Source organism: Hyperolius riggenbachi, chromosome 4, assembly GCF_040937935.1.
Source record: "Hyperolius riggenbachi isolate aHypRig1 chromosome 4, aHypRig1.pri, whole genome shotgun sequence".
NCBI classification, from domain to species: Eukaryota; Metazoa; Chordata; class Amphibia; order Anura; family Hyperoliidae; genus Hyperolius; species Hyperolius riggenbachi.
In genome coordinates this window covers 251896773-251909325 of record NC_090649.1, presented here as the reverse complement: position 1 = coordinate 251909325, position 12553 = coordinate 251896773, and the positions used below count along the sequence as shown (strand labels likewise).

The following is a 12553-nucleotide window of genomic DNA, read 5'->3' as shown; positions in this document are numbered from 1 at the left end:
TAGCCATTTTCTGCTCTTGAACCTAGTCGTAAGGCTACGTTCACACAGTACGCGTTTCGTCAACGCGTGCAGGAGGCCGACACGCAGGACATCAGAAAGTGCATAGACTGCACTGTCTGATGTTCACACTGCATGCGTTCCGGACCAATGCGATCCGGAAACGCATGCTGCATGCATTTTTTCCCGAAACGCGCAGCTGATCCATTCACTCCTGTGAATGGGATCAGCCACACAACGCATACAAACGCGGATGGCGTGCGTTCGTATGAGTTGCTGATGTGAACAGGGCCTACCTTCAACCATTTCATAAATAAAAAGAGCAATCCTGCCTCCAAGCATAAACAGAATATTTCCTCCTGTGCCCTAGTTTGTCGTGAAAAGGGCAATCCTGCCTCCAAGCATAAACAGAATATTTCCTCCTGTGCCCTAGTTTGTCGTGAAAAGGGCAATCCTGCCTTCAAGCATAAACAGAATATTTCCTCCTGTGCTACAGGTGTCTGGCATATGGGTGTAGTATGAAAGATGAACTAGTGTTAATAGGACTGTATGTTACACTAAAACTTCTTGCGTCTACTTTATGTCATTTAGGGTACATGGCTTGTGAATGAAATCAGGGAAGTAAGCAAAAGACCATCACCGTCAGCTGCCTTGAGAGTACACAGTTTGCTGCACTAAAGAAGCTCCCCTGTGTTAACTGAAATAAAGCAGTTGTAAGGTAGAAACATTATACAATACCTTCATAGATTAGACATTAGATTTGATAAACACATTGAATCTAATGAAAATCTATTTAAAATGGAGACACCTCTGTTGAATAAATGAAGCTCTGTACTCCAGTGAGCAGTACAAAGCTTGAAGCTGCGGTAGGGAGAGGTTATCTGCTGGTATCTGATCTAATGCTGGGCATACACAGCTCGGTTTTGAGCCATTAAGATGACTCGATAGATAATTTCCGACATGTCCAATCTCCTGCTCGATTGTTTCGCCCTTCGATTCTGGATAGCAGTGAATGGAAAAAGATAAGAAAAACGAGCGGAAGATAAGAGAATTGACTGCGGAATCAAGTGGCAAAACGATCGAGCGGCAAAAACAAGCCGTGTATGCCCAGCATTATACAGAAGGGGATGCAATGTGGTAAAAAAATAAATATCTAAATATTGTACCACATTCATATAGTCCAGTGATGGCTAACCTTGGCACTCTAGCTGTGGTGGAACTACAAGTTCCATGAGGCATTGCAATACTCTGACAGCTCGAAGCATAACTCGGGGAGGCAGAGGCATGATGGGATTTGCAGTTTTATCACAGCTGGAGTGCCGAGGTTAGCCATCACTGATATAATTATGACTGGAATCACACAACCCCTACAGAGCAGGGAGCATTCAAGCACACAGCTGAAAGAGGAAACAGATCATTGGTATGAATTCTGTGGCAACTTTTTATCTTGTTCTTCATCGTGTCACTGCTTATTACTTTATTGTTACTTAGTAATGGAACCTTTATTTGCTTAGTACTGGTTGGTACACATTAATGCATAAGGAATAACAAGAAACAATGGGATACTCACTTTGCCAAGATAATAACGCTCAATATTAACTTTATAACTTCAGTCACGCAAACTGCTGTTGTAGAAAAGTACATTTCCGTGGTTACTGTCCTTGTGTACCGTAAAGCTACAGTATATGCAGCAGCCACCAAAGTCATCACCAGCAAACAATACAGCTTGAAAAACAAGCTCACATTCTCTAAGGAGAAATCATATTACAGATTAGTACACCAAAAACCCATTAATAAGGACTACTCAATAAAATTTTAAATGTCATATTGAAAGTATTTCTATTTAAAGTGGAACGAAACCCAGCATTTCTTCTTTGCTCTAAAAGATTATTTACAGCATATTACATACTACCACCATTTTTTTTTTACTAGAACAGCATTCAATTAGTTAAACACAGGACTTAAACGTTTCCTGCAGAGAAAGATGGACGCATCCGAACTGGAGATAATGTTATCTTGTGTTTACATTCCTCACTCGATACAATTAAGTAAATACTTCTCTGAAAGTGCAGACACTCCTGAACACAGTCAAACACTGAAGCTGGCCATACACTAGGCCGATTCCCCGCCGATCGAATCTGCTGTCAAATCGTTAATGTTAAAGGGAAGGTTCAGGGAGGGTGGGTTAAAAATAAAAATCAAATTCCACTTACCTGGGGCTTCCTCCAGCCCGTGGCAGGCAGGAGGTGCCCTCGCCGCCGCTCCGCAGGCTCCCGGTGGTCTCCGCTGGCGCGCCCGACCTGGCCAGGCCGGCTGCCAGGTCGGGCTCTTCTGCGCTCCAAGGCCCGGAACTTCTGCGTCCCACGCCGGCGCTCTGACGTCATCGGACGTCCTCCGGGCTCTACTGCGCATGCGCAGTAGTTCTGCGCATGCGCAGTAGAGCCCGGAGGACGTCCGATGACGTCAGAGCGCCGGCGTGGGACGCAGAAGTTCCGGGCCTTGGAGCGCAGAAGAGCCCGACCTGGCAGCCGGCCTGGCCAGGTCGGGCGCGCCACCGGAGACCACCGGGAGCCTGCGGAGCGGCGGCGAGGGCACCTCCTGCCTGCCACGGGCTGGAGGAAGCCCCAGGTAAGTGGAATTTGATTTTTATTTTTAACCCACCCTCCCTGAACCTTCCCTTTAAAGCTAAATTTCGATCTATTCTGTCTCCAAATAAATCGATCCCGTCGATTGCTCCATGCGGGAAATTACCGTCGATCGCCCGCGGGTAGGTAGCGCGTCGCTGGCGACGTTCGGGTGCCCCGAAGACCGACGCAATACATTACCTGCTCCGCCGGCGCGACTCTCCTGGTCTCCGCTGCTCCGTCTCCGCGCTGGGCTCCGGATCCAGCAGGCTTCACTTCTTCCTGTCCCGGTTTACTGTTTAAACTTCCCCCAGACAGGAAGAAGTGAAGCCTGCCGGACCCGGAGACCAGACCAGAGCGGAGAAGAAGACAGCGGCAGCACCACCACCACCGATTGTGAACGGTTTCAGGCTGAAATCGATTCACAATCTGTTTGCAGTAAAGGCAGCCATACAATCCCTCTCTGATCAGATTTGATCAGAGAGGGATCTGTTGGTCGATTCTGATGGCAAATCGACCAGTGTATGGCTACCTTTAGAAAGCATTTCTGCTCCAAAATTCAAGATGAATAAACCAGTTATGAATAAATGCAATGTCAGCTCTCAGATCAAAAAAACAAACAAACTGTACTTTGGGAGCTTGTAATTTCTAAATGAATAATAATACTTATGCACAAAAGCAAATATGATAACCGCACGGCATATAAAAAGTAGGAAAACATGTTTTTATTAAATATTATGTCAGAGTTTTATACAGCTTTGAAATAAAATTGTATCAATGCTATTGAAGCCGCACTATATACGTTGCCATGCACATTTCGGGAACATGTATGCTGTGCAACTCGCAAAAGCATCAGAAGTGCATAGACTGCACTGACATGTGCTGCACAGCAATGCAATATGATATTGCACTGCTGCATGCATTTTCAGAGAAACACAACGCTGACCCGTTCACTGTAGGGAATGGCATCAGCTGCGCAACACAGATAGCATTAAATCCAGGGCTGTGGAGTTGGAGTCGAGGAGTCGGGGCAATTTTGAGCACCCAGAGTCGGAGTCGTTGATTTCATAAACTGAGGAGTCGGAGTTGGGAGTCAGATGATTTTTGTACAAAATTCACAGCTCTATTAAGTATTAGACTGAGGAGTTGGAGTCGAGGAGTCAGAGCCATTTTGGGTACCCGGAGTTTCATAAACTGAGGAGTCAAAAGATTTTTGTACCGACTCCACAGCCCAGATGAAATCGCTTGTGTCGAGTTACAATCGACGAAGACCAAAGGCTACATTTCATGTATTTATTCTCCCTGCAGTGCTCAATTGAAAAAAAAAAATAGACTACCTTTGTTGGATCTTGTTATATTCAGTTTGGATTTTTAAAGCTATACAACTGTCAACACATTCATAGTCCAGCATTTCCAGTGATGCCAAGGCCATAGATAGAGTGTAGCATAATGCAGATCAATGTGAACAAAGCCTTACGCACGCAGAATAAGGCCTCTTTCACAGTGCGACATTACAGTCGCACGTTAGAAAATGTTTCAACGTAGACTAACGCACAGCAATACTAAGTCTGTGCGACATTCACAGTGCACACGTTGCGTTTGTGAGTAACGTGTAGCGTTATTAGACAGTGCTGCATGCTGTGCGTTATACACATTATTAGCTGCGTTAGACTGTTTGCACATGCTCAGTAATAACTTGGAAGCATACTTTTCATTGCCTGTATGCTCTTCTACTGTATGTGACAATAACGGGGCATTAAGTTGCGTTGCAACTTTTTTGGGGCGTTGTGTTGTAATTTGCGGTGCAACTTTAACGTCACATCAAAATGCAACGTCCTACTGTGAAAGAGGCCTGAATGTCAGCCAAAAACAATCACTAGTGAGCATTCCAGGTGACAATTTCAATCAGTGTACTGGTGTGCTGCTCAGATCTTACTCAGGGGACAGAGGAAATCAAGTATAAGTAGTCATCCTGCAATTCACAGTGAGAACTGCATCAGCAGTCAAGGTGTTATCCAACCTGGCAGAATGATGCAGGGGAGCCCATCAAAATCAGGGGATGCCTCTGTACCCATACTAAACTGCTACCCAAAACAATCATGAATGATCGTTTGAAGTGGCTGGAATCAGATTTGTCTGGTCTAGATACATCAGCCCTCTGAGCAGTGCCACTTGTACCATGTGATCGGGACAATGCAATACAAGTAGTACATGGACTGCTGTGACATGCTCACCCTAAGTCCCTAACAAGACATTTCCTGCTAGATAAGTGCACAATGCATTCAGCTCGCTGTTCTCCCCGCACACTGCGAGCTCAGAACTGGCACAGCCCTCTCACACCCCTCCCACAACATGAAATGCCAGTCCATACAGAGGGCGCTTACCCCGGGCTGCCATGGTGTTCCTCAGCACGTCAGGTCCTACAGCACACAAGTCAGTATCAGCTGCTGAGAATACATCCCGGAAGTGACGCTGTACAACGCTGTGACTCTACGATATGCGACATCTAGCGGGGAGCGGAAGAACTGCATTCAAACGTTACAGTAATCTTGTTTCTGAAGATGCGGCGTTGTTGATAGCGCCATTCAACTGCATTGAACCGACTGGGAACATGCCTTTGGAAAAATGAAACTAAATAAAGTGGAAGTTATGTCCATCTGTCAAGTCTGAGCTCTTAGGTTAAAATGCTAAAGCACTAGAAATTGTAATAGTATAAACAAATCAATATCAACTACTGTATTATGTGGGATTTCAATAGCTTTTGTGGGCACAGTGCAAACGCATGAGAAATGCAGCAGGACTGACCTGTGCAATCGGGTAAAATTGCACTAGGGACTCGTTCACACTAAAAATCACAAAACAGTAGCTAGCGTTTTGCGGGCGTGATTTTTCTGTGATAAACGCAGAAAAACCACTGGACAAATTATCCTTTTGGGAGCGATCGCAATTAGTGGTTCTATACATGCTAATCGCGATCACTCTAGAATCGCCGGCAAACCGCTGCAGGTAACGCATTTGCTTTTAGTGATAATCTCAAAACGCCCACGATCGTGACAGTGAGAACACTGCCATAGGCTAGAATAATACTAGCGTTTTTAAAAAACGTTAGCGGGAATCACGTGTTTTTTCCCTTTTTTTTAAGCGCAGGCGATCTTCAAAATCGCCCTAAAAACACTTGTGCAATGATTCCCTATGAGAGAGTTCACAGCTGAGTGGTTCATTTGCGATCCACTCAGCAAAGCGGTGCCCGTAACAATTTTGAGGCGATTTTGCCTCAACGGAAGGTATAGGAAAAAACACAAATTGCTCACAAAATCGCTTTGTGCACCGATTGCATTCAAGTTTTTAAGAATAAATACATTGTATTTATTATTTTCCGGGTCAGAGAGTTCACTTCCTGACTTGCGTCAGGGAGTCAATTACAAAACTGCCCTGGAAAAGCACTTTTACCAGAAACGCAGCACGCAGTGGAGCACTGGGAGGGGGGGAAAGCACACAAAAACGCTTTCGTTTGCGTTTTCAATTTTAGGTGTGAATGAGCCCTAAGGGCTGGAATCCACTAGCTGCTAGCAGCACTTTTCTAAGCCTTTCAGGAGTGTTTTTAATTTGAAAAGATCTTGCTAATGTAATGCTATGGGTGTGGTCTCACTTGAGGGATGAGATTTTTTTTAAATATCCTCATGGCATTACATTAGCAAGAGCTTTACAAATCACAAGCGCTTTGAAAAGTGCTGATAGTGGGTCACAGGTGTAATGAAATGTTCTTCTGAGATCCTCATCAGTTTTGCATCTCCTAGCATTTTGCAAGCTGCAAGTAATTGGAAATGTATGGCAAATCACTGTCAGTGGAACAGGCCTTTAAAGAGAAGGTCCAGGCTCCAAAAGTCCACTTACCTGGGGCTTCCTCCAGCCCCTGGCAGCCGTCCTGTGCCCTCGTTGCAGCTCTGGTGGCTCCCGATCTTCTCCGCTGCAGAAGCTGAACTTGCCAGGTCGGGTTCTGGGTTGGCTTCTTCTGCACTCCACTGCGCGGGTCACGTGGTCCGGCTGACGTCATAAGGATTGTACTGCGCAGGCACTCTTTGAGTGTTAGGGCTGGAACCCACTAGAGCGTTATCGTGAGCGTTTAGGGATCGCTTTCAATCGCTAGCGATTTCCCTAAACACTCTGCCTATGTAAATGGATCGGACAGATTACACTAGAGCAATTAGGCAAATCACAATCGCAGGACATGCAGCATTTTGGGAACGTTTCCATTCTAATGTATTGTGTAGGAGCAAGGAAGTCGCTTACAAAGCACTACCACAAGTCGCTAGCGATAGCGCTTTGTAATGGGTCCCAGGTTTTACAGCGGGACTAAGGTGCTAGTCAGTTTTTTTACCATGTACCTGAAGGCAAATTTGAATAAAAAATTAGATACTTACCTCAGTAGAGGGAAGCCTCTTGATAATCTGAGGCTTCCCCCTCGAGCTTGCCATTCCAGCGCTGGGACACTCTCAACCTATTGGACAAGGGCTTATTCGCACATGCCCAATAGCACAGAGCCACTGGTGTAAATCTTGTTCCTCTCGCCGTCATCAGTATGCCTGTACATAGTGTCCAGACGTCCCAGTTTACCTGGGACATGTCCCAGAATTGAGGTCCTCATCCCAGGCACAAATATGTCGCAGCCCATGTCCCAGGTGGGCCTCCAAATGTCCTCCGTGCCTGCCTCCTGAAAACATTGGCACGCCCACAGATCAGAGACGTAGCTGGGGGTGGGCAAGGGGACACTCTGACTACCTTTCTTCTTTTGTGTACACCACTTAGCTCTTTTTGGGCAGTATACTTAAAGTGAACTTGAGATGGGCAATTCGTAAAAGTGTATACATACCTGGGGCTTCCTCCAGCCCCCTCCGAACTGACCGCTCCCCACAGTTTTCCTGCAACTGGCCGCGGAAAATCCATTAGCCTGGCCAGTCGGCGCATGTGCAGTCTGGCCAGGCGTGCTCCACTGTCTCATTCCCATTGGTAGGAGTGTTCTGCACCTGCAGGTGCAGAGTGCTCCTGGTGACATGAACGCAGCGGGAGCACATGCACGGCCGGGCCGCACATGCACAGTTGGCCCTGGAACGGAGGATTTTTCCGTGGGCAAACGGAGAGGAAGAGGAGGACGCCGTGGGAGCGTTCAGGCCAGAGGGGGCTGGAGGAAGCCCACGGTATGTATATTTTAATGCTACTCCCCCGTCTCAGGTTCCCTTTAAATTTGTGATGGTGAGCTCACACTGCTTAATTACAGGTGGGGAGATTCTGTCTAATTATATTGTGGGTTGGGGTGTACAATACTTAAAGTGTACCTGAGGCAGTACACAGTGGCGTAGCTAAGGAACTGTGGGCACCGATACAAGTTTTACAATAGGGCCCCCCAAGCACTCGGTACATAACAATTGATACGGCGCACCAAAACCTGCCAATGGCAACTACAGTGTCAGAGGTGCAAGAATGGGATGGAGAGCAGTTTGTTAATGATTACCACAAATCAAAGTATCTATAGAAGTAATTATTATGAGCACATGTCCAATACAGAGCTAATACTGTAGTTGAGGGAGGGCCCTTCGGGGCACCGATGCGGTCGCAACCTCTGCAACCCATATTGCTATGCCCCTAGCAGTACACCCTGTATTATTTATACTTACCTGGGGCTTCCAGCAGCCCCATGAGGTGTGTGGGCTCCCTCCCGTCCGCTCCACTGTCTCATGGTAGCTGCTGGTATTTCTGTCAGTCGGTGCCAGTCGTCCTCTTCTGTGTATGTGCGGCCTTGGCCGCACCTGCACACTCTGTTGACGGGAGCATTCTGCACTTGTCACAAGAGAATGTGGAGGATGGCGAGGGAGCCCACACACCTCATGGGGTTGGTGGATCCCCAGGTAATGTTTTCGTTGTGTCATGAATTCATTAGAATGGCTCTTAATACTACTCTATAAAAATGATATTTATCAGCAGCAGATCTCGCCCTGCCCCATTTATATTTTTCAATGTTAATCTGAGTTGGGATGTAATATAATTTCCCATGCCCACTTCCTGACCTCCCTCTATAACCTCTCCTCACTGTTCTGTCCCCGGTTGGGCCAAAGTCTGGTCACTGTACAGTACAGTGAGGCCGCAATCCTTCATTCCTCAGTAGCACGTTCACTAGTGATGGGAATTCCGGCTCTTCTCGGAGAATCTACTCTTCTGAATCGGCTCCCATTAAATAGCCGGCTCTTACGGCTCTGAATCAGCTCTTCATTAAAAATCACTAGACACCACTCAGAATCGGAGTAAAAGCCCCGCCCCCATGACAACTCCAGACTGCTTCTCTGACTGGGGCAATCCCTCCTGCTACTGCTCTGCTCCGCCCGATACACTCCTACAAGTTGCAAGAGGAGGACTACATCTCCCAGCATGCCTCAGCGCCCTTTGTTACACAGCAAATCAGAGCTGTGTGGGGCGGCTGAGGCATCGGCTCTTTCAAAACCGAGAACCGGCTCTTGTCGTTCGCAGCAAAGAGCCGGCTCTTAGAGCCGGCTCGTTCGCGAACGACCCATCACTAACGTCCACGAAGATAAGAAGGGTTCGAGCGACCAGAAGTGGGCTCAAGAAGGATCAGAGAATTCAAATGCTTCTCTCTACTGAGGCAAGTATCTAGCTTTTTTTTTTCTCTCTCTCTCTCTTTTTAAATCACAGGTTTGCTATAAGCAAGACGCTAAGCAATTTCTGTTGTTTACAAAATGTGAAAAGTACTAAAGACCGCTCTGTAAATTTAATTTCACTTCACCCCCAAGCCTCTGTAACCTCATCTACCCCTTGTCAACTGATATTTCCAGGACAGATGAACCAGATAGTATAGGGCTCTACCACCTGAAGAAAATCAGTCCACATGGTCCATGGCATGACGTCTAATTCGCAGATCGCTCCTTCACACTAGGAGCTGCTCTGTCCGTTGTAACGGAATGCACCTAGGGTGCGGTTAGAAAGGTAACATGAAAGTCTATTGACTTTCATATTACTGTTCACATTAGACAAAGCTTTCCAGAGCCTTACGTTGCAACACCTCTGGGAGCTTTTAATCATGCAACGCAAGCATTTTCCCATCGGGTGAATTAGAACTAGCGCCATTAATACGCATCGAACCACAACGTCCCACCGACATGCCATCATAATGCGTGAACGAAATCGGGTTTCTGCATGTGTTAGCTAGTGGGAAAGGGCCCTAATGGAAAGAACAATGCTGCCTACTATTTATTTTGTGGGTCCTGCTCTCTTAAGAAAATATCTATTCAGGGCTTATTCACAGTGGGACGTTGCGGAGCTGCGTTATAAAGTCTTCTAACGCAGATTACTGCACTGCCATGATACGCCTATGGGATGTTCCCAGTGCGACAGTAGTGTCGCATTGTAGCTGCTGCAGTGCGTTACCTCTAAATGCACACGTTACCAGGTACAGGAAAGCATACTTTTCATTGCCTGTACCTACTGTATGCGACAGTAACACATCGATAATGTGCGTTACCACTTTTTTTCTGCATTGTAATGCTGCGCTGTGACTTTAACGTCGCATTACAACGCAATGTCCCACTGTGAATGTAGCCTCAATGTTGTTTTATTATCTTTTGTTGAGAATCCTGAGGGCCGACGTTTATACCACACTAGGGCTAGTGCACACTACAAGAGTTTTTTAAACGCTAGAGATTCTAAAAGCTCTTGCTAATACAATGCTATGGGAGATTTTTTTCTAAATCACATTGCTCCAGTGTGAACACACACTAGGATAAATGTCAAAAAGTAGATAGATATTCCAGCACTACGACTCTTAAAGATAGAAAAAAAAACAAATACATCCAACTGTAAGTGACTATCTTAGCAAATCACCAGCATGACACATAAAAGCACATACCCAATCCATCAAGCAGATAGGCTATGGGGTGGTGAGAGAGCAGTGGCCCGCCAAACGACTGTTTCGCTTATTAGCGTCTTCAGAGGCAGTGCCTTCAGATGCACAATAAAGCTTTTCTATCTTGGAGAGACGTAGTGCCGGAATATCTGTATACTTGTTGACATTTATGGACTGATCTTTTGCCTATCACACGTCTTAAAAGATAACCCGAAGTGACATGATGAGATAGACATGTGTATGTACAGTGCCTAGCACACAAATAACTATGCTGTGTTCCTTTTTTGCTTTCTCTGCCTGAAAGAGTTAAATATCAGGTATGTTAAGTGGCTGACTCAGTCCTAACTCAGACAGGAAGTGCCTACAGTGTGACCCTCACTGATAAGAAATTCCCCTTTTTATCTCTTTCTTGCTCTCAAAAAACATTTTCTGCTATGAAAGTGTTTAATAGTTGGAATTTCTTATCAGTAAGAGTAACACTGTAGTCACTTCCTGTCTGAGTCAGGACTGAGTCAGCCACTTACATACCTGATATTTAACTCTTTCAAGCATAGAAAGAGTAAAAGGAACACAGAATAGTTATTTGTGTGCTAGGCACTGTACATACACGTCTATCTCATCATGTCACGTCACCTCGGGTATCCTTTAAAGAGCCATCAAACACTCAATCCGCTAGGGTATCCGGGTTATGTATGGATAGCTAGTGTCCACAGTGTCTGATCTTGTCTGTTTGGATACACACACAGGATAACAGCTTTTAAAATCACAAAGTGCTTAGAAAAGCTTGTAGTGTGCACCAGCCATGAAGATGTTGCTTACATTGAAAATCATGCTGGGTGTTCGATTGGCTTTTCATCTGGTGCAAGTCTCAACTGACGCCTTTTTGGCATTTATTGGTTGTTTTCTTGGAAAATGTGGTAATTTCCCATAAGAGATTTACTATGCAAAACTGACGCTATGCTCATGTCACAGTTTAACATTGTTAACCCAGTGCTTCCCGTCACTAGTGCAAATATAGCCTTACCTTGAATTTTACCCCCAAAATAACCCAACTTTACACTGGGGCCTAATACTAAACCTAACCTTCACACTAAATTTACTGTCAAATCAAACCAACCCTACCTATACAAACTAGCTGAACCATCCAAAACTAGATTCAGCACAAGTCCTAAATTGTAGCATACACAACAAGAATAACCAGTGCCAGAGCTTCTGCACCAAGCTCTCACAAACTACATGTGGTCCCCGACTGGCCAAAGTTACCAGAAGGATTGTGGACGAGGCAGCAGAGAACAGCGGGCGAGTGATCAGGCCGAAGGGGGCTGGAGAAAGCCCCAGGTATGTATAAATATTTGCTTTTCTGCCATCTCAGGTACACTTTAAAGAGAATCTTTACTCTCAAATTCTTACAATAAAAAGCATACCATTCTATTCATTATTTTCTCCTTGGCCCCTGTGACGTTTACAAACAAAAAACTTTGCTACCAGGAAGGTGTGTGTGTGCGTGCATGCTTATATATATATATATATATATATATAGATAGATAGATAGATAGATAGATAGATAGATAGATAGATAGATGGATGAAATAAGGCTGAACATTTTGTTACAGAGTCTCTTTAAATCACACTTGCAAATGTTGTTTAATACAAGTTTTTGAAAGATGAAACAAAACATAGAAGTAGAGCTGGATTAAAACCAGGGGACATTTCACTCAAGTGGGGAACAGGAGACTGCAATGCAGTGTACTACTGTAAAAACATACCGATTCTTATCAGCAGGTCTCACTATAATTATTTGACTACCATGTGGCCCCCATTCACCATGAATAAGCAGCTGAGCTCTCCAGATACCAGAGTTAAGTAGCAACATGCCCCCAGATGGTAGGTATAAGTAACCATGTGACCCCATTAGTCACCCCCCACCCCCCTCCCCCTCTCCCAATGCAAGAATTAGGTAGCGAAGCACCCTCAGATACAAAAGCCATGTGTGAGGAATCGCGGAAGAGCCGCCGCCATGAAC

The 12553-nt window shown here is 45.5% G+C and overlaps 1 protein-coding gene across 1 annotated transcript in view; it reads right to left on the bottom strand.

The window, feature by feature from the left end:
* SLC35A1 (solute carrier family 35 member A1) overlaps nucleotides 1-5112 on the bottom strand; it is a 48140-nt gene extending 43028 nt beyond the window's left edge. The window contains exons 1-2 of the mRNA XM_068279395.1: nucleotides 5006-5112; nucleotides 1568-1745 (exon numbers count right to left, since the gene is read on the bottom strand). Of these exons, the coding sequence (XP_068135496.1) occupies nucleotides 1568-1745; nucleotides 5006-5018 (191 nt within the window). The 5' untranslated portion in view covers nucleotides 5019-5112. The remainder of the gene's footprint in view (nucleotides 1-1567; nucleotides 1746-5005) is intronic.
* Nucleotides 5113-12553: the final 7441 nt, after the last annotated feature.